We start from the raw sequence: 26,039 nt of genomic DNA, 5'->3' as shown, positions 1-26,039 counted from the left end.
ACTGAATACATATGCGTGTGTCTAAGAGCAAGGGCACACGCCATGGATGTGTGCAGTGGTATCGAACGTTTCGGTGTCTCTCTGCACTCATGGACAGATGGACGGCATGTGCCTACTCAACGGCTCTGAACGCTGCCGGTCTCAGCTCCTCCTTCACTCGCGGCGGGGGCAAGGGCCGGACGCAGTCAGGCAGAAATGGCTGCCGCAAAGCTCCGAAATTTTCGGAATCGGGGGCGTGTTTTTTGGTGAGTGACCGATAACGTCACAGATAGTTAGAACCTAAAAAACACGCCCGAATCCGAAAAAGACGGGGCTTAAAGGGAGTGACGCCCCTCTCCTCCAATGGCTGGCCAGAATTTACGAGGCCAGCCAATGGAGAAGAGGGGCGGGTTCAAGCCCCCTACACTAAGAAACATAAAATCTCGGAGCTCCGCCCGCTGCTTACGCAGTGCGACGGAGTCCTCGACCTAAAAATGAGGTAACGTATATATCTGATAGAAACACGTAGTAATAGATTCCTTCCCTTAGAGTTACCCTCAGGCGAAAGACTGGATCGGAAAGTTTTCGTCAGCAGTACCCCTGCGTGTCGGAAGGTGGCGTCGTGCGGCTCCGCGTCCGTCATTGGCGTTGTGGTCTCTGTAGGAAGGTGGATATCTGACTATGGTTGCCCCCAACATTTTGCCTGGTGTTTAGCTGGTTTTTCGACTTAGTTGACCTGGGGCCCTGCTATTCAGGACCCCAGGCCCGCTGCTCTCTCTGTACAATGGATTCCATGTACTATAGGTACATATCTAATTGGATACTGAGTCCCCTTATCAGCCCCTGTACAGTGTACCATAGATACCCAGGGCATAGGTGCACCCAGTGCCTACCAGGGGCTGCAGCATGTATTGTGCCACCCCTGGCTGGCCATCCAAATCTGACACAACTGGCTGATCAATCAGCTGGTGCAAGGTGGTGTAATCACCCTTTGCTTTAGATATAGTATCCCTATATCTAACCCTAAAATGGACACAAATCCTCCTATCAGTCACTCCTATGGCAGGCCTTATCATCCTGAAGGCAGAGTGCTTGGAATTATGTGAGATGGTGCTCTAGCATGAACTGAGCCTGTCTGCAGCTTTCGGAACCAAGTCCTTTAGCTGTTTCCATGATAACGCTATACCATATACCCTTAAGTGCATTATAATCCTCGCGGTTATTGCTAACTTTGGTATAGCATTATCAAAACATGTCGAGTAAGGTGTCATACGAATTGGAATACTACCCCCTCGCCGATTCTGGCGACGGGGGTAGCATTCCACCCTTCTAGAGGGACACGACATGTATGTAACTGTGAACCCCGGTTAAAGTTAACTCGAGCCTCAGCATCACAAAATGGATGCTGCCACCACAGACACAAGTCTGACCTCCTGCTGCTGGGAGTCCTTCCAGCGAGGGAGGCTTGGACAAAGGGTTTCCTGCCTTGGGAGGTGCTAGCACCACCCCAGACAGGATTTTGTGTATTAGGTAGGACAGGGCTGAAAGGAATGAGACATGCCTGGGGCACACAAGGTGTCCCTGTGCATACACCTGTCTAAACCAGTTCCTGGGGCTCTACAGCCCCAGTTCTGGCGCAAGACCGGACAAAGGATAGGGGGTGTAACCACCCCCTTCCTGGTTCCACCCAGAGGAGGGACCTAGTCGTAGTACAGCCCCCTTTAGCCGGATAAAGGTAGGAGCTGGTCCCATTCCAAATTTAGACTATCCTGAACAACTTTACAAGAAGAAACTCTGGACTTCGACGTTCTGCTCCACAGAAGACTGAAGAAATCTCCCTTGTGGGCAAGGAGTGTCCACCCTGCACAAGCAGGCACCATCAGCGTCCAGCGGCTTCCCTTTGTCGTCTTCCCTTGAGGATCCAGACTTCAGAGCCCGACGAGACCCGGATTCCCAGACCTCTCTGACCTCTACCTACATCTGCAGCACAGCTGAGATCCGTGGGTGCGACGAGACATGTGGGACCGGCCATCTTGAAAGAAGCAGCACTTCGCTCCAGCACGACTTCTGAGGTAACCTCGTCCAAGTGCTTTGGGGACTGAGAAGCCCGACCCAGAGCAGCTCCTGCACCGAAGACCAGCCCCCCAGCATCCACAAGGTCTGCGTGGGGCCCTTCTGACTGTTGCTGCTCGAAACATTGTCTGGTCACTTGCCGGCTGGCTAGTGGCCTCCTAGACGACGAACTTTGAAATCTTCACTGCTGGTCTGGTTGCTCCAGACTGGCCCTTGCTCCCTTCCAAAAGAGGAGCACCCCGGACCCTCCTGGTCCACTCCAGACTCCGTTTCCACTCATCGCGTGGGTTGCCTTTGCCAAGGCCTGTTGACTCCAAATCCGGATCCGACACCGCCGACAGTGAGAGCCTGCGTGGGACAGCTCGTGCCTCCATCCTGGTCGTCGAAGACACCACCTGGTCCACGTGGCTGCAGAGACAAGCGTCCACTCTTCACCTGATCGCGACGACGACATCTGGTTCCACTCCTGGTTCCACTCCAGTCACTGGCTAGTGACTTTGAACATTGTCCCCTCTGCTTTCAGGTTCTCCTCTTCATTGATCCACCCTTGAAACCCCGGACATCTTCCTCCTTATCGCCTGCAGCATCTTTTCTTCCAGGCTCCATAGACTTCAACGCCGAAACCCGACACGACTTCGCACCTATGCACCCGCAGCCTGTGGGTGAGGTAACACGAGCATTTCGGTGCTCAAGGGTAGATTGACTCCCCTAGTGTCCAGTTCCACAGTCGTTTTAGTCCTACATAGTCAGGATTGTCCGTACTCCCCTTTTACTTGAACTGTACTGTCCATAGACACTGTTACGCATCTCGCGTGTGAGTTCACACTCTGCACACGCGTTCCGTGGGCCTCCTATTACTTACCTAGAGTTAGGGTAGTGTGGTCCCAGCGATCCTACAGCCTCTGGACAGCTCCATTCCTTCTATCGACTTTCACATTCCACTTACTTAGTATATGGTTTGTCGTGCCCCTAGGGCACCATTGTAATTTGTGCAACTTAAACGTATTTTTCCTAAGAGATTGTCGTGTGCTTAGCCCTCTGATCTCAGAAAGAGTTCAGAGGTGTATGTTAGTTAATACATATATTGTTTATTTTCATAACAACTTGTGTGGTGTCCTTTCACTTGGTATTCAAGGGGTTATATGTGGTAAAACAGCTGGCTTCACATGCCAAAAGAGTTTAGCCTAAGACTGCTTTGTCCATGCTACCATTAGGATAGCTGGTCTATAAGGTTGACTTTACAACCAATCACCATAAGGGTTGTTTGGACTGATACAAGGTGATCACTAGAACTAGTGAGCATCATATATCAGGCCAACTTCTCACAGTCACCGAGATGACGTCACAGCAGCTACTTAGGCGCCGCCCTCGCGCACTGACGTCAGTTGTTCCTTTTACCGCACCAGCAAGCGTAGATCCGGAGAGAGCGGTACCCCCTGCAGGAATTTCTGTCAGCCATGGCCCACCTCTTTGGGCCTTCGGGCCCCGTGGGTCCGACTGGGGGCCCTCGCTCTTTATTGTTGGCAGCTCCATCTCCGGCATCGCTGTTGGCTCCGGCCGCGGTGCTGCATGGCCCTGGTCGACGCATGTTGACCTCGTGACACCTCCACCGACATCGACCCCGCTGGCACCACTACCGATGTCGCCAGTGGCCCCGGACGTCGTCGCCCCCGTTTTCAGCCCTGATATTGACACAACGCCGATTTCGACGCTGATGGGACCTTTCTACTCCTATGTCTAGCCTCCTTATTTTCGGCCTGTTCAGCAGCCTTCGGAGGAAGGGGAGGGCTGGGAGGGGTCTGAGGACCCTCTCACAGCTCAGTGTGAGTTTGACCCGGACTGGGTAGAGTAATTGGGGGATGCCAACGGTTTTGGCACCTCTCCTGACGTTGGCATGCTAACTCCTCCTACCGTGGCTACGGAGGAGGGTGCAAATTATACAGTGGTGTTGTGTAGGGCGGCTGAGGCTCCCAACCTCCAATACCCCACATTGGCCATCAGGATTAACTTTCTGACAGAAGTGCTTCAGCCGGCAGCTACCTCTGCGGAGCCAATGCTGCCTTTTAATGATGCACTTTCAGACGTTCTTTTGGGCATCTGGTCCAGGCCCAACACAAGGGCTCCTGTGGATAGGAACGTGGCCCGACGACATCGCCCGGCCCCGGTCGACCCCATTTTCCTTTCCCAACGCTCCACCCCTGAGAGCTTAGTTGTCCAAGCCTCTGCATCCCAAAGCGCATTCCCTTCCGCATCCCCGGACAGGGAATCCAAGACACTAGAACAGTTCGGTAAGAAGATTTTTTTGTCCGCCAGTTCAGGGCTGCGGTCTGTGAGCACTGCATGCCTCTTAGACCGTTATTCCCAATCTGTGTGGGACACAGTGGCTCCGGTGCTGCCAGAGTGTCCGAAGGAGGCCCGGACAGTGCTCTCTAGCGATTGCTGAAGGGAGAGATGCATCAAAGTTCACGATTTGATGTGGCCTTGACACCGCCGACTCGCTGGGCAGAGAGATTTCCATGACAGTGGCGCTCCATCACCACACTTGGCTGCGGACCACTGGTTTTTCGGGGGATGTCCAGAACACCTTGATGACATGCCCGTTGATGGCATTCGCCTTTTTGTCAATAAATCTACGGCCAAGTCCTTGGGCCTATCGGCCACTTGCCCTCCTCTGCCTTCTGCTTTTCGCTCCTTTTGTGGCCACGGAAGGGGAGCCCAACACGTTCGCTTCAGAGCCACAGGCCCACGCAGCAACAGTCTCCCCTTTGGCCTTACCAGCGCCCCTCGGGTGTTCACGAAGGTGATGACCGTGGTCGTAGCTCATCTGTGCAGATCAGGAGTTCAGTCGGTATGCACCTGTTACAACGCATTTTTTACAACGCACTACTGTTACAACGCATCTATTACAACGCAGATACTGTTACAACTCATGTTTTTACAACGCATTTTTTTACAACGCAGGTACCTTTACAACGCATACCATTACAACGTAAGTATTGGTAAGTATATAATTATATTTTAAATGTTATATGTTTGGGGTAAAGGGGTATTTTTAGGGGTTAGGGTCAGTTTTGGGTTTTAGGGTAAAGGGGTATTTTTAGGGTTCAGGGTCAGTTTTGGGTTTTAGGGTAAAGGGGTATTTTTAGGGTTCAGGGTCAGTTTTCAGTTTTTGGGTAAAGGGGTATTCTCCAGTATTAGGGGTGTCTTTCATAGATTCACATGCCTGAATCATTCCCCGTCGTCGGAGTGGGAGCCCACGGTACATAAAAAAGTAGTAAAATATACCCTTAGTACATAATAAATAACCATATACCCAACCAGGAAGTAAAGTAGCCCCAGCTACAGAAAAGAAAACTTCCACAGTAGAACCTGTCCATGTCATTATGTATGGACCAAACTGCAGCCAATCAGGCCACAGCTCCCACCAGCATGCTCTCCCCAGAGACCCAGGCTCTCAGATTTTTTACCGCACGTCGTGTGATAGGGAGTCCCTCTGAGCTCTGCTCATTTCTTCTCTTCTATTGAGTTTATTTCTACTACAATGTCTACTTCTAAGTCCCTTTTCAGGGCCTGTGACTCGTGTGGAAAGGCGAGACTGTTTAAAGAAGATCCTCACACTCGCTGCATCTACTGTTTGTATCCTGACCATCAGGTTAAGGAGTGTAGCATCTGTCGAAAATTTTCACCTAAAACCCTCAGGGACAGAGAGGGTCGCCTACTGCTGTGGCTGCAGAAGCTTAAGAACAAAGATGACACAGTTTCTGAGGTAGGAAGTTTCGCCTCAGAGTCTACTAAGGGGTCTAAGAAAAGGAGAGCTGAGGGTGCTGTGCCTACTCCGAAGGCTAAGGTGACGAGACACCAAATCGCCTCCCAGACTGGGGAGCCTTCTACTTCTAAGGCTCAGAAATCCTCTGAGAAATCTGTTAAGCTTCCAAGCTTGAAGAAAACGGAGTCTTTGGTGTCTCCTGTGAGACCTGGACATAAGGCACCATCAACGCTGCCGAGTTCCAGTCAGGCTGCCTCCGCCGTGACTACTACGTTGACTTTCTCCTCACCAAAATCGACTATGGTGATGTCCTCAGCCTCCTCTCCAACTTTTGTTCATGTTCAGATACGTCCCATTTCGTCGACGAAGGCTATCACACCTCTCGTCGACGGGAAGGTATCGACGACACTGAAACAGTCGACGAAGACACCCTCGTCGTCGTCGACGGCTGCTACGCCGACGAAGAAGACCTTGCTATCGTCGACGCCATCGTCGACGAAGATATCGTCGACGGACCCACCGACGACAAAAAAGACCCCGTCGACGGACGCGTCGACGAGAGCGTCGTCGACGAAGGTGAGAATTGCCCCGTCGACGGCCCCGTCGACGGCCCCGTCGACGATGAAGGCTGCTCCGTCGACGGCTCCCTCGTCGACGACAAGATCCACCTCGTCGACGAAGGTTACACCACCTCTGAAATCGAAAGAGCCTTCATCCAGAGCGACGACACAGAGCTCGAATTTGCCACAATTGCAAGACAATCCACCTACACCTAAGTTGTCGTCTTGTACAGACCTGCAAGTATGGTCAGCAAAAAGCGCTGCCATACCTCTTCCATCTCCAGCCACAACGGCGGCTTTATTGCAAAAGAGGTCATCTCAATCCACGCCATTGTCGCCACTCCAAATGCCAGACAGGCTATTGGATTCTGATGCAGAATCTGGCGATGACATGTTCCAAGCGGCTGAGAGTCCTTCTGACTTGCTGATACATGTCAAAGATCAAGATGACGAGGAATATGGACAAAGCTACCAAGAGATTTCTGGTTTCAATGGAAGCAAAGCAAGATGAATGCTTTCTTTATGATTTTAAGACTTTATCTCAAAGGCAAAGTTGGTCTATCCCCATCATAGACTTTATCTGGAAGGAGGGGCTTAAGATAATGGCCACACCAAATTCTTCTCCAGCGGTATTGCCGCGAGTCGACAAGAAATATAGGGCGCCCGCCTCTTCACCTGCTTGCCTCATCGGCCAGGCAAAGACGGACTCAGTCATCGCGCAAGCAGCGCAGAAGAGGGCTAGGAACCCCTCAACTCAGATCTCCATCCCAACGGACAGAGACGGAAGACGCCTCGATGCCATTGGTAAAAAGGTATCTACTATTGCGGCCACCACGGTTAGAGCTGCTAACTCGTTAGCAATTCTCGGTAGATATGACAGACAGATGTGGTCTGACATCTCGCCATACATCCAAAAGCTGCCCGAGCCGGACCGCTCTGAGGCCACCAAGATTTTACAAGAAGGCGAATGTGCTTCCTCTGAAATTATCGACGCAGCAGTGGACGTGGCGGCCACAGGATTCAGACAACTGGCAGGAGCTGCAGTGCTCAGACGAGAGGGATGGTTAAAATCTACGTCCTTTCGACAAGAAGTTCAGGCCAAGGTGTTGAATATGGCATATGACGGCGAGTTCCTTTTTAGCACACATGTGGACGAGGCCTTGCAGTCCATTAAAAAGGATACAGAAACCGCACGTTCTTTAGGTACTCTGCAGTACCGTAAATCTTCCTTTCGTGGTGCAAGAGGGAGAGGTAACTTCTCCAGCAGAGGAGGTTATTACCAGCAACGCCAATATTCCAACAACCAAGGCAACCAGAGGTACCAGCCTTACAAACAACAACCTTATGGTCAAAGACGGAATACCTATACACAGTCCCGAGGTAAGACTACCTATCGGGGTAGGGACAACGCCAACAAAAAGTGAGAACAGCGTCCTGCCGCCACTTTGCCTACACCAGCCACAAATTGGAGGAAGAATATCCCTGCATTACTCTCAATGGTCCAAAATTACAACAGACAGATGGGTCTTGGATGTAATCTCAAGAGGTCACATGTTAGAATTTATGAAAACACCTCCAAATTCGCCCCCAAAAGGACCACCCCCAGCACATCTCAGGGATCTGTTTGTCCAAATCAATACAATGATTCGGAAAGGGGCAATCGAGAAAGTACCACAACATCAGAGAGGAAAAGGTTTTTACTCTCGTTTTTTCTTGATCCGCAAAAAATCGGGGGAGTGGCGCCCCATCCTCGATTTACGTGCCCTCAACAAATTTATCAAAAAATTGACTTTCAGAATGTTGTCACTCCAAGAGATCCTCCAGTTTCTGACGGAAGGCGACCACATGGCAACCCTGGACCTTCAGGATGCTTACTTCCACGTACCCATCTTCCCCAGGCACAGGAAGTTCCTAAGATTCAGAGTGGCTGGCAGGGACTTTCAGTTCAAGGTCCTACCCTTCGGGCTACGTTCAGCCCCGAAGGTATTCACAAAGATGTTGGCACCGGTGGCGGCCCACCTACGATTGCAAGGTGTCCAGATTTACCCATATCTGGACGACTGCCTTGTCAAGGCCAATTCCTATGCCACCGCAAGCAGTCATATCCAGACATGCCTTTGCCTGTTTCAAAAATTAGGCTTCTCGATAAACTTCAAAAAATCGAACCTAACACCGTCTCAGAGGACGTCTTTCCTGGGAGCGACTCTGGATTCCGAAAGAGCTCAAGTCTTCATCTCAAACGAAAGACAAACAAAGATCCAGGAACTGGCGAGGGCACTCCTCGTAAAAAAGTGCGTTTCAGTTCGAAGATTCAAATCTTTCCTAGGGATGTTGTCATCGTGCATCCTCCTATCCCCGAACTGTCGTCTGAGGATGAGACCACTACAAGAGGAACTCGGCCACCAATGGGTACAAATTTGCGGTTCCTTCGAGGATGTCATCGTCTTAACGCCTCGAATGAAACAGGCAATTCTGTGGTGGACTCAAGAACACAACCTGCGAGTAGGCTGCGCCTTTCTAGCAGAAGCCCCCAGTTTCATCGTCACCACGGATGCCTCGCTGGAAGGTTGGGGCGCTCACCTTCAAGGGATGGCAATCAGTGGCAAATGGAGCACTCAGCAGAAGACATGGCACATCAATCTATTGGAATTGAGGGCCATCTTCCTCGCTCTCAAATCGTTTCAAGCGACTCTGTCAAGCTCGTCCGTATTAATCCGAACAGACAACACGACGAGCATGCATTACCTGAACAAACAGGGGGGCACAAGATCAGCCCGTTTGTCTCAGCAAGCTCAGGAAATCTGGAATTGGGCCCTGGCACACAACATCACCCTGGCAGCGGTACATGTCCCGGGAGTAGCCAATGTATTAGCAGATTCCCTAAGCAGAGCCAAATGCAGCACTCACGAGTGGGAGCTGCACCAGCCGGCACTGGATCGCATTTTCCAGAGATGGGGTCGCCCCGATCTAGATCTAATCGCGACCTACCACAACAAGAAATGCATCCATTTCGCGAGCTGGATTCCTCACAAGGACTCTTGCGGGGACGCTCTCTCAATGAACTGGGAACAAATCTTTGCCTACGCCTTCCCTCCGATTCCTCTAGTTCCCAAGGTCATCAAGAAGATGAGGAGACAACCGTGTCGTATAATTCTAATTGCTCCACGGTGGCCCAGACAATACTGGTTCACACAGCTTCTTCTCCTCTCAGAGTGCGAACCAATTCAGCTGCCCCAAATTCCGGATCTTCTGACAATTCAGGACGGCAAAATATATCATCCAGACCCTCATTCTCTAAAATTGTCAGCTTGGCTCCTCAACACCATGAGTTCGCACATTTGAACATTCCTCAGGATTGCCAGGACGTCCTGAACAATGCTAGGGCACCTTCTACGAACAGAACTTACAAGCTTAAATGGAAGCGTTTTTGTGCCTGGTGCAAAACTATGGATTTACATCCTATTCATGCTGAACCAGACAAAATTTTGCCCTTCTTTTTACATCTTGCAAAATCGGGCTTGGCGCACTCTACGCTTAAAGTGTTCTTGGCTGCCATATCCAGATACCGACAGGACGGCAAGACTTCTCTATACTCCTCAAGAATTATCCAGCAATTCTTTAAAGGTCTATTCCGCATGTTTCCACCAGTACGTAGGCCTCCTCCATCCTGGCACTTGAATATTGTGTTAGCTCAACTTATGCGCCATCCTTTTGAGCCAATTCATAAGGTTGATCTAAAATTCATCACCTGGAAAGTTGCTTTACTACTGGCTTTGACATCGGCCAGAAGGGTCAGTGACATACAGGCGTTTACATCTAAACCACCTTTCTTGCAATTCACAAATGATTCGGTGATACTGCGCACCAACCCGAAGTATATGCCCAAAGTGCCATCAGATTTCCACCTGAATGAGCCAGTCATACTTAAAACGTTTTTTCCACATCCGCAGACACCAGCGGAGCGAACTCTACACTCACTGGATATCAAACGATGTCTTAAATTCTATCTTTCCAGGACAGCTGCCATCAGAAAGACTGATCAACTGTTTGTTGCACATGGCAAACCAAGACAAGGCAGTGCAGTGACAAAACAAACTATCGCTAGATGGGTCTCTTCAGCGATAGGGCTCTGCCATCAACAGGCAGGTAAACCTTTACAAACCGTGCCCAGAGCACATTCTACGAGAGCAGTCGCTTCTTCGACTGCTTTGTTTGCTGGTGTGCCTCTCCTGCATATCTGCAGAGCTGCAACTTGGTCCAGCAGGCACACGTTCACGAGGCATTACTGTCTGGATTCTTCAAGCGATACCGATGCCTCGGTGGGAAGAGCAGTCCTGCGTAATCTTTTCCAATAAGGTGAGCCTCTGCTATTTCTATCCCACCTCCTCTTGCTCCTTTGACGCCTATTGTGTTATTGCTCTGCATTGTGTTTTTTCTTGCATTACTGCTATGTGCTTTGGCGTCCAAGAGCTATGTATATGTCGTTACTATTACTGCTCACTACTCTGATTCAGGCATGTGAATCTATGAAAGACACCCCTAATACTGGAGAAGAACAATAGTTACTTACCTGTAATCTGTGGTTCTCCAGTATTGGTGTCTTTCATAGATTCACATGCACCCACCCACCTCCCCTCAGAGGCTCACTCAGGCTGGTTTATCTATACTTACTCCGGTACACTCCGGTGCTACAAAATCTGAGAGCCTGGGTCTCTGGGGAGAGCATGCTGGTGGGAGCTGTGGCCTGATTGGCTGCAGTTTGGTCCATACATAATGACATGGACAGGTTCTACTGTGGAAGTTTTCTTTTCTGTAGCTGGGGCTACTTTACTTCCTGGTTGGGTATATGGTTATTTATTATGTACTAAGGGTATATTTTACTACTTTTTTATGTACCGTGGGCTCCCACTCCGACGACGGGGAATGATTCAGGCATGTGAATCTATGAAAGACACCAATACTGGAGAACCACAGATTACAGGTAAGTAACTATTGTTCTTTTTAGGGTTCAGGGTCAGTTTTCAGTTTTTGGGTAAAGGGGTATTTTTAGGGTTCAGGGTCAGTTTTCAGTTTTTGGGTAAAGGGGTATTTTTAGGGTTCAGGGTCAGTTTTCAGTTTTTGGGTAAAGGGGTATTTTTAGGGTTCAGGGTTAGTTTTTAGTTTTTGGGGTACAGGGGTACAGGGTAAAAATAAATTAAAATTAAATTTTATATTAAATTAATTAATTGAAAATAAATTAAATTAAATTACATTAAATTATTTTTGGGGTTGAGGGTCAGTTTTGAGTTTTTGGGGTACAGGGGTACAGGGTAAAAATAAAGTAAAATTTATTTTAAATTAAATTAATTTATTAAAATTAAATTAAATTAAATTGCATTATTTTATATTTTTTAAAATTAATTTACTATTATAATATTAATATTAATATATACTTACCAATACTTACGTTGTAATGGTATGCGTTGTAAAGGTACCTGCGTTGTAAAAAAATGCGTTGTAAAAACATGAGTTGTAACAGTATCTGCGTTGTAAAAGATGCGTTGTAACGGTATGCGTTGTAAAAGTCTGCGTTGTAACATCATATATCCGTTCCAGTCTTTCCCTAACTCGACAACTGGCTGTTATCTCCCACCTCCAGACTACTGCCGACCTTCTGCATTTGCTGGGGTTCTCCAGCAATGTGCCGAAGTTGCACCTGATTCCGTCTCAGAAGTTCCTCTTCATCGGAGCGGTTCTGGATACGACACAGTTTTGGGTCTATCCTCCCGAACTGCGAGTCCAGGATATTCAGGCTATGATTCCGATCTTTCGGCTTATATCCTGGGTTTCGGTCAGGATAACCCTAAGGCTGCTGGGCCTCATTGCCTCCTGCATCCTGCTGGTCACTCATGCCAGATGGCATATGCAGGCTTTGCAGTGGGACCTGAAGTTCCAGTGAGCGTAGTATCAGGGGAACCTGTTCGATTACGTCGAGATCTCGAAGGGCACTGCACAGCAGCTGCTGTGATGAATCTCGAACCGACATTGGGTCCAGGGCAGATCCCTCTCCCTTCCCCAACCAGAGCACACAGTAGTGATGGACGCGTCCCTCCTGGGATGGGGGGCCACATGTGAGAGACGGAGATCAGAGGCCTCTGGTCTCCGGTGGAGTCCAGACTTCATATCAACCTTCTGGAGGTTTGGGCGATCCGACTTGCACAGAAGGCATACCTTCCCTCTGTCAAAGGGAAAGTGGTGCTGGTGTTCGCAGACAACACCACCGCCATGTGGTACTGCAACAAACAGGACGGGGTGGGGTTGTGGACCCTATGTCAGGAGGCTCTGCGCCTCTGGATATGGCTGGAACAGCAGGGCATTTCCCTGGTGGTTCAACACCTGACAGGTTCACTGAACGCCAGGGCAGACGAACTCAGCCGCAGGTGTATGATGGATCACAAATGGCGTCTTCACTCGGACGTGGCGCAAGGTCTATTTCGACAGTGGGGAGAGCCTTGGTTAGATCTATTCGCCACCAAAGAGAACGTGCAATGTCAGCAATTCTGCACATTGGAATTTCCAAGGCGGCACTCGCTAGGCTATTGGAATGGTCTTATCACTTTCCACGTGCATGTGGAATCTGTTCGGTTTTGGAATGTTATGTGTGTCTGGTTCTCTCTGAGGCAGTTGCCCTCAGATCCTTTTCCCTGCCGTTTGCTGCTGGCACCTGTGCTGAATAAATACCTTTAATCTAAACAACTTTTGTGTCACGAAGTTGTTTACTACAGCTATGCTTTTCGTTGCGAGTGGAGTTGCGGTCTGTTGTGCGCCTTTCCGCCTATACTACTTCTGCCGAGAGTGCTGAAGAAGATCTGACGCAACCGGGCCCAAGTCATTCTTGTGGCCCCGGACTGGGCTCGAAGAGTTTGGTATCCCGAGCTACTCAGTATGATGATCGATCCAACTGCCTCTTCGGTAGGATCTTCTGTCGCAGCAGCAGGGGATGGTCCTCCACCCGAACCTGTCCAGTCTCCACCTCTGTGTGGAGATTGAGCGGCGGCAGTTGATTCCTTTCGACTTTCCTCCTGAAATCTGTGATGTCATTCTGGCAGCCAGGCATCCCTCCACTAAGCTGGTATACGCCCGCAGGTGGACTACATTTGTGGCATGTTGCACAGCAGAGGCTGTGGATCCCCTTTCTGCCCCCCTTTCAGAAGTTCTTCTGTTCCTTCTTTCTTTGGCCCAGCAGGGCTCTGCTCTGGGAACTATCAAAGGCTACCTTTCTGCTATTTCCCCTGTTGTAAGCAGATTCCTCAAAGGCTTTACTCATCTTTTCCTTCCTATTCCTTTCGTAATACCGCAGTGGGACTTGAACCTAGTTCTTACATATTTAATGTGCCCTTCCTTTGAGCCTCTTCGAAACTGTCCTCTTTGTTTGCTGACTTTGAAGACTGCTTTCCTGGTTGCCATCACCTCTGACAGGAGAGTGAGTGAGCTCCAGGCTCTTTCTTGTAAACCTTCTTTTCTATCTTTCCATCTGGACAAGGTTGTGCTCAGAACACGTCCATCCTTTCTGGCAAAGGTTGTCACTGCCTTCCACATCGGACAGACCATCACTTTGCCCACCTTCTTTCCGCCTCCGCATCCTTCCAGAGAGTAAGAGAGGCTCCACCGTCTGGACCCAAAACGTGTGCTATCATTTTACCTGAACCGCACACAACAGTTCCGGGTAGATGACCAGCTCCTTGTTGGCTATGTTGGCGCCAAAAAAAGGTCAGGCCATACACAAGCGGACTATCTCACAATGGGTCGTCTTGTGTATTAAAGCCTGTTACTCTCTGGCTAAAAAGGAACCTCCGTTGGGGTTGCGGGCCCATTCCACCAGGGTGATGGCTGCCACTACGGCATTGGCACGTGGTGTCTCCTTACAAGACATCTGTCAGGTAGCTTCGTGGGCCTCGCTGCACACTTTTACTAAGCACTATTGCCTGGACAGCAAAGTCCGGAGAGACTGCTTCTTCGGCCGTTCTGTTCTCCAGGACTTTCTGGTGTGATCTTGGTTCCCAGACCCACCACCAGGGTTGGTATTGCTGGGGTATCTATTCTAAGGTAAGGAATCTATATCTACGCGTTTGTTTCAGATGAACTAGTTACTTACCTTCGGTAACGATATATCTGTAAGAAACATTAGTTAGGTGTTAGATTCCTTACCGCCCTAACCATCCTCCCCGTTCTGCGAACCGATATCAAGGGTTAAGGTCATCCCTTTCAGGCCCTAGTTTCAATGCACCAGTGGTCAGTATCTTGCATGGCTCTGCGTTCCTGGCGCGGAAAGTAGTGTACAGAACTGACGTCAGAGTGCAAGGGCGGTGTCTAAGTAGCTGCTGTGGCGTCACCTCAGCGACCACGACACCAACGACGGACGCGGAGCCGCACGACGCCACCTTCCGACGCTCAGGGGTACTGCTGACGAAAACATTCCTGATCCAGTCTGACGCCTGGGGGTAATTCTAAGGTAAGGACTCTATCACTAACTAATGTGTCTTACAGATATATCATTACCGTAGGTAAGTAACTTGTTCATTAAGGCCATAGGAATGTTGATGGGATGGTTCTCCACCAACATTTGCCCCTTGTCTTCAAAAGTGAGAGTAACAGTCATAAGCTCTGCCCACAGGTTTGTAGTTAGAGTACCTTGAAATGACAACAGAAAAATGACAATTCACAGTTTGTTGACTTCTGTACTAGTGCAGGAACGCTGGTATGGTTAGGAATTGCATAAAATGATGTGATCTGCAGAATGGTCAGTAAAAATTCACTAGGAAGGTACGCCTAAGTACTGCTCTATTATACTCCATAGTATATATTATGGGGGTCTATTATGACTGCCCATTTTGTCCTAATTCAAGGGTGTTCATATATTTCAGGTGCTGATCCTATGGGAGAAGCTTAATATGCAAACTAAATTATTGTAAAATAAGAGAGTGAACGGTGTGCTTTTGTTTCACTGAATTATCTTACGAATCATCTGTAGGAATTACTTTGATTTTAACATTTATCTTTCATCTGCTGCTTCCTTCTAGCGTCTTTTTTCTATGCGTGTTCTTCTTGCCTTCAATGGCATTTCATATAAAGTGAGAGGAGGAGGTGAAAAACAAAAGTTAAATAGACACTTACCTTTTTCTGTTGATTTAAATGTTGTTCTTAGGAATGGTGTTTTCTTCATCGTTCCCTTAGAGCCAGCTTGTTTGAGGGAAACAATTTAATTGCAAATGTTGTTTTTAATTTTTAGGCTTTGAAAAGTACACTCGGATTTCCGCTCATCAAGTTTGAAGATGCTGTCATTGATTTAGATCCATTCACTCGGGTTCATCCATATGAGACAAAAGAGTTTATTATCAATGATGTGCTTAAGCATTTTCAAGAGGTAAGTGCTAAGTACAACAGATTATGAATTTTCATACAAAAAGCCTTGATTAAACAAGACATATGCTACAGATAACATTTACACCTTTGAAATGATCAAAACAAATGTCTTCTCTACTAAATATTGTGTGGGAAAATGATAACTATTATAGTAAAACTTGTAGCTAAATTTGTATTTTTTACTGAGCCTTTTTATTTGTCATATTGACTATGTGCAGGACCCACTTATGTCTCTCACGAGTAAGCTGCTCTGTCCCATTTTATATATGGTAGGATTTTCTTGGGAGCCCATCCCTTAGACAAGTTCAGTCATCACTTCTTTTTCGAGCTGTAGCTTACTGATGAGAATTCAGCTGCTCAGAATTCCTTGCATGAATAACAAGGCATGTGCCTAGTGCCTACAGCTTATGGTATGAAAGCTGAAAGCTGGAGACCAGAATTTAAGTGCTTGATGTTCCATCTGGGGATCTCCTTTGATATTCACACATATCAGGACGCGTCTGCATGTTTGTTGAATCCTGGAATACATTTCAATAAATAGTATATCTGAAAGAGACACATTAGTGATAGATTCCTTACCTTAGAATATCCCCAGGCATCAGACTGGATCTGGAAAGTTATGCTTAGCAGTACCCCTGCATGTCAGTAGGTGGCGTCCTGCGGCTCCGTGTCCGTCGCTGACGTCGTATGCGCTGAGATGACATCATGGAGACTACTCAGGCACCACCCCTGATCGCTTGCGTCAGTTCTTTCTTTATCTGAAAGAGACAAGTTAGTGATAGATTCCCTACCTTAGAATATCCCCAGGCATCAGGCTGGATCCGAAAAGTTTTTCTGCTTAGCAGTACCTTTGCGTGCCAGTAGGTGGCGTCCTGCGGCTCTGCGTCGGTCACTGGCGTCGTAGGCGCCGTGATGACGTCCCGGAGAGTACTTAGGTGCCACCCATGCGCGCTGTCAGTTCTTCCTTTTTCCGCGCCGAAAGCCCAGATCCGGATTGAGCACGTACCTCGGTCATTTTTTTACCATTTTGTGAGACTTTTTGTCTCCTTTTCTTGTCTCCTGGTGCACGTAGGGATGCCCGGCTTTAAGTCTTGCGGGTAATGCCACCGTAATATGTTGGTGGCGGACCCCCATGATCTGACTCTACTGCCTGGAGACCGACCATGACTCCCAGAACTGTCCGGACTGCCGTGCCATGGCCCCGAAGGCCTTGCGAGAGCGGCGCCGGAAGTTGCTGGAGGTCCGGCACTCCTCTCACAGCCGCTCCGGGTCTAGGGGCTGTTCGCTGGACCGCTCGCGGGACCGGAGCAGTCGCTCCTCGGACTCTTAAGTCTTCGCCTTCAGATTACTGTAAGCAACACCATAAAAAGAAGTTGAAGAAACGAGTTCCCTCTCCGACGTCCCCCCGTCGCTCCCCGGAGGCGGACGTGGGGGACAGGGGCTGTGCTTCTGCGGCTCCTCCGGAGCCTGTGTGTCACGCAGTCTACCCGCTGTTTAGGCCTCGGGCTCCCGCTGGTGCTCCTGCAGGCCTGCGGTCCAGTGTCCAGATCCTGTTAGCACGGCGGCACCGCCTCTGGCGCCAGCCCTGAAGCCACTGGATCCAGCGCCCTCGGCTCCGGCCCCGGCGCCACAAGGTGCAGCACCGCTGGCTTTGGCCCCAGCGCCGCCCCTGGCGCCACACTGGGTGCCGTTTATCCCACCCCTGCCCCGGTTCCCGAATCATTTTGTTCCGACCTGGGATCCACGTTGGGATGCGGCTCTGGCACTGGCGTGTCCTCGGGTAAGAAACGGCACAAAAAGAAGTCGAAGAAGCGTCTTCACTCTCCGACTTCCCCGCGTCGGTTCCCGGATGCCGACGAGGGGGACAGGTGTTCCGCCCCTGTGGCTCCTTTGGAGCCTGGGAGTCCTGCGACCTACCCGCCTTACCTGGGTCCGTCGGCGCCTCCCGCACAAATGCAGGAATTCCTTGCTGCCATGGACCGCCTGTTTAGGCCTCGGGTTCCCGCCACTGTGCCTTCGGGCCCCGCGGTCCCATGTCTGGATCCTGCTGGTCCGTCGGCTCCACCAGCGGATCCAGTTCTGGCGCCGTCGCAGGATCCTGTGCCCCATACTCCGGCCTCGGTGCCAAGAGGTCCCAAGCTGCCGGCTCCGGACCCGACGCCGCCCTCGACTCCGCCGGTGGCGCCCCAGTGGATATCGCTGGTTCCGCCTTTGCCCCGGTTTCCGGAGGGATTTGTCCCCGCCTGGGATCCGAATTGGGAACCGGCGCAGTCTCGGCCCCACCCTGGCACCGTTCCCGGCGCCGTTTATTCCTTTACCGGCTCCTACCCCGCCGCTGTGTCATGTGCCATCCGGTGTGGTTTGGACACCACTAACTCGTTGACGACGCGCGGACTACTGATGGTTTAAAGAACGACAAGATACTACATTGAACATAATATTAAGAACGAGTCACAAAATTGAAAGGCTCACCGTTCAGTTGCTACGCTATTTATAACACGTGTGAAACACTGGCCACGAACAAGCTGGCAGCTTGACTGCATTACCTTGATCCGGCTTGAGTAACGTTGGTCTTATCGTGAGATAACCCAGCTGGGTTAAAACGCCTCAAAACACCTTAACACTGATGAGATTGTGAAACATCCTTTCGACAGCGTCACTTTATTGCTTCATTGAAGTTGTTGCAACACCGTTTAGAAAGCTTAAATTACAAACGCTTTCCTGCTGCCTTTTTAAGGGGTCAACATTAACAAAGTCTATTGTCCTGAAGATGGTCTTGTGTATGGCAACCTAGAGACCGAAACATCGACCAATACCTTCCCTTCTATAATTTGTTGTTATTATTAGTAAGAAGAAAGGTGTCTATAAATGTCACAGTGAAGGCTCTTAATTAACATTGTTACCTCTCTGTCACATTTTTTGAATAATGTCTACAAAAGTACCCTTTTTTGAATAAGAAGAAAATGAATATTTTTCTACATACACCCGCTCTTTGTTTTTATTTGTATTTGCTCTGTAAATTCCTACATTGATGATTTAGATCATATATGAAAAAAGTTTTGATCTTGTGATTTGTTAACACTACTAAATGAAGGTATCAAACAGCTGGAATTAACCACCACCTAAGGTATTCATTCACTTGACCTTATAAACCTAGTATATTAATAATTCTAACTACAATACTTGAATTAATCCCTTGAAGACTTCTTTCTCTGAAGACGACTTTCCTGGTTGCTATCACCTCTGCCATGAAGAGTGAGTGAGCTCCAGGCCCTTTCTTCAAAACCTCCTTTCCTTTCTGTTCATCCATACAAAAGTTTTTACGCCCTTCCACATTGGGCAGACCATCACCTTACCCACCTTCTTTCAGCCTCCGTATCCTTCTAAAGAGGAGGAGAGGTTCCTCCGTCTGGACCCAAAACATGCGCTCTCGTTTTATCTGAAACGCACACAGCAGTTCCGGGTGGATGACCAACTCTTTGTTGGCTACGTGGGTGCCAAAAAATTTGGGCCGTGCACAAACGGACCATCTCTTGGTGGGTCATTTTCTGCATCCAAGCCTGTTACTCGTTGGCTAAGAAGGAGCCTAGTGTGGGGCTGCACGCCCATTCCACCAGGGAAACGGCAGCCACTACTGCCTTGGGACGTGGCATTCCCTTGCAGGACATTTGTCAGGCAGCTACGTGGGTCTTGGTGCACACGTTTACCAAGCATTACTGCCTTGACAGTCCAGTCCGGACAGAGAGATGGCTTCTTTGGGCGTTCTGTTCTCCGTGACTTTCTGGTGTAATCCTGTTCGCAGACCCACCACCGGGGTTGGTATTGCTGGGGTATCTATTCTAAGGTAAGGAATCTATCACTAACGTGTCTCTTTAAGCTGCACATGTTACTACTTGTGACAATATCTGTAAGAGACATTAGTCAGTGATAGATTTCATACCACCCCACCCATCCTCCCCGTTCTCCGAACTGATTACTAGGGTTAAGGTCATCCCTTTCAGGTCCCTAGTTTCAACCCACCAGTGGTCTTGCATGGCTCTGCGTTCCTGGCGCTGAAAGCCGTGTACAGGGGTGGCACCTAAGTAGTCTCCGTGATGTCATCTCGGCGCATACGACACCTGCGACGGACGCGGAGCCGCAGGACGCCACCTACTGATGCGCAGGGATACTGCTAAGCAAAACTTTCCGGATCCAGTCTGACGCCTGGGGATATTCTAAGGTAAGGAATCTATCACTAACTAATGTCTCTTACAGATATATTGTTACACAAGTAGTAACTTGTGCATTTGAAAGAGACACGTTAGTGATAGATTCCTTACCTTAGAATATCCCCAGGCGTCAGACTGGATCCGGAAACTTTTTGCGTAGCAATACCCCTGCACGTCGGTAGGCGTCGTCTGCAGCTCCGCGTCCGTCGTCGGCGTCGTTAGCGCCGGAATGACGTCGTCGGAGTACTTAGACGCCGCCCCAGTCCATTTTTGACTGAACTTTTTGATCTTTTGATCACTCTTTTTTGTCGAGTCTTCGACTCTATCGGTGCCGGCAGGGATGCCCGGGTTCAAGCCCTGCTCGAAGTGCGATCGACTGATGTCGGTCACGGACCCCCATCGCCGGTGCCTGAAGTGCTTAGGTCTCGACCATGACGATCGAACCTGCTCCGACTGCCGGGCCCTGACGTCGAAGGCTAGGCGGGAGCGGTCCCGCAAGCGACTCGAGCTGAGGCAGTCAGCCCCGCGCCGCTCCAGGTCCCGGTCCCGGTCCCACGGGAGGTCGAGGGACAGGTCGCGAGGTCGGAGTCATCGAAGCTCCGGGAGTGGACACCGGTCGTCAGGTTTCAAGTCCTCAGGTAAGAGGCATGAGAGGTCGGAGAGACGTCATCGATCCTCCGACCCACCCCGACGCTCGCACGATGCGGCCGTGGGCTCGGGCGACACCACCCACGCGGCTCCGCAGGAGTCGCTAGCGTCGCCGCCTGCCCCACACCTTCGGGTCCCTGGGCACGGCGCGACGCCGGAGGAGGTCGAGAGGTACCTCATGGCCATGAGGGCCCTCCCTCCTCAGTCGGTTCCCGTGGCGCCTTCGGGCCCAACGGTTCCGTCTGGAGGTCCTAATGGGTCGGGTGCTTCGTGCCCGACGCCGTCGGGTGCTTCGGCCCCGGCGGCGACTTCGGTCTCGGCGCCGCAGGACCTCGCCGGATCCGGCTCCGGATCCGGGGCGTCGCCGGTCGAACTTACGACCTCAACGGCGCCGGCGCCCACTGTGGTTGCCGCCCCCAATATTTCCTGCGGTCAGACTCAGGCGCCGGAAGGGCGCCGCTGGGCGCCGATTCCGTCAGCCTTTGGGGATTTTTATCTCCACGAGGAGGCCCTGTCTACTAATCCTGGTTTACAGGACACAGGTGACGAGGAAGATTGGGAGGGGTCTGAGGACCCTCTGGCACTAGATTGCCAGTCTCAACAGGACTGGACATATGAGCTTGGGGAGGCCAGTGGTCTTGACACTTCGCCAGACACTGGATTTAGCTCACCTCCAACTGTGGCTTCGGAGGCGGGCTCTACATATAGTGTAGTGTTGACGAAGGCAGCTAAGGCCTTAAACCTTAAGCTCCCCGTCGCGGCCGTGAGGACTAACCTCCTCACAGAGGTCCTCAAACCGCAGTCAAGCTCCAGTGAGCCCCTGCTGCTGTTCAATGAGGCCTTGCGTGACGTTCTTGTGGGCACTTGGTCCAAGCCCGCCACAGGTCCGCCTGTGGATAGGAACGTGGCCAGACGCTACCGCCCGGCCCCGGGCGACCCATGCTTTTTGTCCACCCACCCCACCCCCGAGAGTCTGGTCATCCAGGCCTCAAACTCCCAGACCGCATTCCCGTCGGCCCCGCCTGACAGGGAATCCAAGAGATACGAACAGTTCGGGAAGAAGGTTTTCTCGTCTGTTAGCTTAGGGCTGCGGTCTGTGAATACCGGCTGTCTCTTGGGCCGCTACACCCACACTCTGTGGGACACGTTGCGGAGGTGCTGCCACAATGCCCGGAGGAGGTCCAGGCTAAACTCGGCCAAGCCCTTGCGGAAGGCCGAGATGCATCACGTTTTTCTATCCGGTATGGGCTGGATACAACGGACTCACTGGGCAGGGCGATGGCAACGACAGTAGCGGTTGAGGTCCGCCAACTTCTCGGCCGATGTCCAGGCCACACTCCTGGACATGCCGTTTGATGGCCGTCGCCTCTTCGGCGACAAGGCAGACCATGCGCTGGAACGCTTCAAGGACTCCAGGGCTGCGGCCAAGTCCTTTGGGCCTCACGGCCTCACGCCAGCAATCGGGTGCCTTTCGCTCCATTCGTGGCCACGGAAGGGGCGCCCCCCCACGTACTGCCAGCCACGCGCCGCAGAATGTTCAACAGCGCGGTGGCGGACGTGGAAACCGGCGTGGCGGCGGTCGGGGACCACGGTGAGGGCAGTCCACACCTCCCTCAGCAGCACCTGCCTCAAAACCTTCCGAGTTTTAAGGCCCATGTGACGCCTGTGGGAGGCAGGGTTCGCCATCACCTCCCCCACTGGCGCACAGTCACTTCGGACAGGTGGGTGCTGCAGATTGTCCGAAGGGGCTACTCCCTCCCCTTCGAGGCATCCCCTCCATCCATGCCACCGCAATGCCACCGCGTGTCGGGGGATCACTTGCAACTTCTGCAAGAGTAAGTCACGGCCCTCTAGGCCAAGAGGGCCATCGAGCGCGTTCCTGGGCCAGAAGTAGGGTGTGGATGTTACTCCCACTACTTTCTGGTACCCAAGAAGGGCAAAGGGGGCCTACACCCTATCTTGGACCTGCGGAACGTCAACGGCTTCCTCCGGAAAGAGAAGTTCAAGATGCTGACTTTGGCTCAGGTCCTGGCTGCCCTGGACCCGGGAGACTGGATGGTAGCGTTGGACCTGCAGGACGCTTATTTCCACATCCCCGTCCTGCCGGCCCACCGGCGTTACCTGCGGTTCACGGTAGGCCAAGAGCACTTTCAGTTTACTGTGCTCCCCTTCGGCCTTACCAGCGCCCCACGGGTGTTCACAAAGGTGATGGCGGTGGTCGCAGCTCATCTGCGCAGGCAGGGGGTATCAGTCTTCCCCTACCTAGACGACTGGTTCTTGAAGGCGGGCTCGCCCCAGGTAGTCGTCACCCACCTCCAGACTACGGCCAACCTCCTGCACTTGCTGGGGTTCTCCATCAATGTGCCAAAGTCACACCTGTGTCCCTCTCAGAAGCTCCTCTTCATCGGAGCGGTTCTCGACTCGGCGCAGTTTCGGGTTTACCCACCCGAACAGCGGGTTCGGGATATTCAGGCTCTGATTCCCATCGTCCAGCCATTATCCCGAGTCTCGGTCAGGTTGACGCTGCGGCTTCTGGGGCTGATGGCCTACTGCATCCTTCTGGTGCATCACGCCAGGTGGCGGATGCGGGCTCTGCAGTGGGACCTGAAGTTGCAGTGGGCCCAGCATCAGGGCAACCTGTCCGATCATGTCTTGATCTCGGAGGGCACTGCGAAACAACTACAGTGGTGGCTCACGGACCGCGACTTGGTCAGTGGCAGATCCCTCTCCTTACCCCACCCGGAGCACGTAGTTGTGACGGACGCATCCCTCCAGGGCTGGGGAGGCCATATGGAAGAGGCGGAGATCAGAGGCCTCTAGTCTCCGGCGGAGTCCTGGCTCCATATCAACATGTTGGAGCTGCGGGCGATTCGTCTAGCACTTAAAGCATTCTTCCCCTCTGTTCGTGGGAGTGTAGTGCAAGTGTTCACCGACAACACCACCGCCATGTGGTACTGCAACAAACAAGGCGGAGTGGGGTCGTGGACCCTATGCCAGGAGGCTCTGCGCCTATGGCAATGGCTGGAACATCAGGGCGTGACCCTGGTGGTTCAACACCTGGCTGGCTCTCTGAATGCCAGGGCAGACGAACTCAGCCGTCGGTGCATGATGGATCACGAATGGGGTCTGAACTCTGACGTGGCACAAGGTCTCTTTCAGCAAGGGGGAGGGCCTTGGTTAGATCTATTCGCCACAGAAGAGAACGCGCAATGTCATCAGTTCTGCGCGTTGGAATTTCCAAGGCGGCACTCGCTCGGAGACGCTTTTCGTCGCGAGTGGAGTTGCGGTCTATGGTACGCCTTTCCACCTATACCACTTCTGCCCAGAGTGCTGAAGAAGATCTGGCGCGACCGGGCCCAGGTTATCCTTGTGGCTCCGGACTGGGCACGAAGATACTGGTATCCCGAGCTACTCAGCATGTCAGTCGATCCCCCGATTCGTCTGCCTCTTCGGGAGGACCTTCTGTCGCAGCAGCAGGGGACGGTGCTGCACCCGAACCTGTCCAGTCTCCACCTACAAGCTTGGAGATTGAACAGCGACAGTTGAGGCCTTTTGACTTACCTCCTGAAGTCTGTGATATCATTCTGGCAGCCAGGCGTCCCTCCACAAAGTCAGTATACGCCTGCAGGTGGAACAGATTTGTGGCATGGTGCACAGCAAAGGCTGTGGATCCTCTCTCTGCACCCCTTTCGGAAGTGCTGCTCTTTCTTCTTTCCCTTGCCCAGCAGGGCTCTGCTCTGGGCACTCTTAAAGGGTACCTTTCTGCTCTTTCCGCCTTCTTAAGGCTACCTGATCAGCCTTCTTTATTCAAGTCACCCATTGTAAATAGATTTCTGAAGGGCATCACACACATGTTCCCTCCTGTTCCCTTTGTGATGCCCCAGTGGGACTTGAATCTTGTTCTCACTTATCTGATGTGTGCTCCCTTTGAGCCGCTCCATAACTGTCCTCTCCGTCTTCTCACATTGAAGACTGCTTTCCTGGTCGCCATCACCTCTGCCAGGAGGGTGAATGAGCTCCAGGCTCTTTCTTCTACTCCACCTTTCCTATCTGTTCATCCAGACAAGGTGGTGTTGCGTACACGACCTTCCTTTCTGCCCAAGGTTGTCTCGGCCTTCCACATCGGGCAGTCCATTACTTTGCCCACCTTCTTTCCGCCTCTGCATCCCTCGAAAGAGGAAGAGAGGCTCCACCGGCTGGATCCAAAACGCGCGCTCTCCTATTACCTAGATCGCACACGCCAATTCCGGGTGGATGACCAACTCTTTGTTGGTTACGTGGGCGCGAAGAAGGGAAAGGCAGTACACAAGAGGACCATTTCGCGGTGGATCATCTTGTGTATTCAGGCATGTTACTCCATGGCGAAAAAGGAGCCTCCCGCTGGATTGCGGGCTCATTCTACTCGTGCCACGGCAACAACAACTTCCCTGGGCCGAGGAGTCCCCTTACAGGACATTTGTCAAACAGCGACGTGGGCCTCACTGCACACGTTCGCAAGACACTACTGCCTGGACAGTCAAGTCCGGAGGGATGGCTTCTTTGGCCGTTCCGTCCTCCAGGACTTTCTGGTGTGATATTGGTTCGCAGACCCACCACCGGCGTTGGTATTGCTGGGGTATCTATTCTAAGGTAAGGAATCTATCACTAACGTGTCTCTTTCAGATGCACAAGTTACTACTTGTGTAACAATATATCTGTAAGAGACATTAGTTAGTGATAGATTCCTTACCGACCCACCCATCCTCCCAGTTCTGCGAACCGATATCTAGGGTTAAGGTCATCCCCTTTCAGGGCCCTAGTTTCATGGCACCAGTGTTGGTTCTATCATGGCTCTGCGTATCTGGCGCAGAAAAGCTGTGTATCAGAACTGACGTCAGCGCGCATGGGCGGCGTCTAAGTACTCCGACGACGTCATTCCGGCGCTAACGACACGGACGCGGAGCCGCAGACGGCGCCTACCGACGTGCAGGGGTATTGTTACGCAAAAAGTTTCCGGATCCAGTCTGACGCCTGAGGATATTCTAAGGTAAGGAATCTATCACTAACTAATGTCTCTTACAGATATATCGTTACACAAGTAGTAACTTGTGCTTTAAATTCAGAGGAGGAGCATGCATAAAGAGATCACATCTTTCACTGGGCTCCCACTTCCCGGACGTTTGAGCCCCCACAGGGCAGGCATGATACACATCAGAGTGTCATGTGTTCAGAGGAGTGTGAAGCAACCTACTTTACTGGGGACATTTTAGGTCAAGGCAGAGACGTGTTGTATTGACTGTTTGGGCTTAGAGCCCGACCATTAGCTTTTTATTGGTAACTTAGACTGTCCTTCAAATCGGCTTGCTTTCTAGTGGGTAATACTTCTTTTGGCCCTCCTTTTCATCGCTTGTTAACGCCCAGGGA

The 26,039-nt window shown here is 51.2% G+C and overlaps 1 protein-coding gene across 2 annotated transcripts in view; it reads left to right on the top strand.

Annotated features, from left to right (window-relative positions):
* The window catches only part of VPS13D (vacuolar protein sorting 13 homolog D), a 2,754,556-nt gene that overhangs the window by 2,483,111 nt on the left and 245,406 nt on the right, over window positions 1–26,039 (top strand). For both annotated transcript variants that reach the window (XM_086921894.1, XM_086921893.1), the window contains exon 64: window positions 15,647–15,781. In XM_086921894.1, the coding sequence (XP_086778020.1) occupies window positions 15,647–15,781 (135 nt within the window). The remainder of the gene's footprint in view (window positions 1–15,646; window positions 15,782–26,039) is intronic.

Source organism: Lissotriton vulgaris, chromosome 5 (assembly GCF_964263255.1).
Source record: "Lissotriton vulgaris chromosome 5, aLisVul1.2, whole genome shotgun sequence".
NCBI lineage: Eukaryota > Metazoa > Chordata > Amphibia > Caudata > Salamandridae > Lissotriton > Lissotriton vulgaris.
Note: the sequence above shows the minus strand (reverse complement) of the source record. Positions and strands in the feature narration are given on the sequence as shown.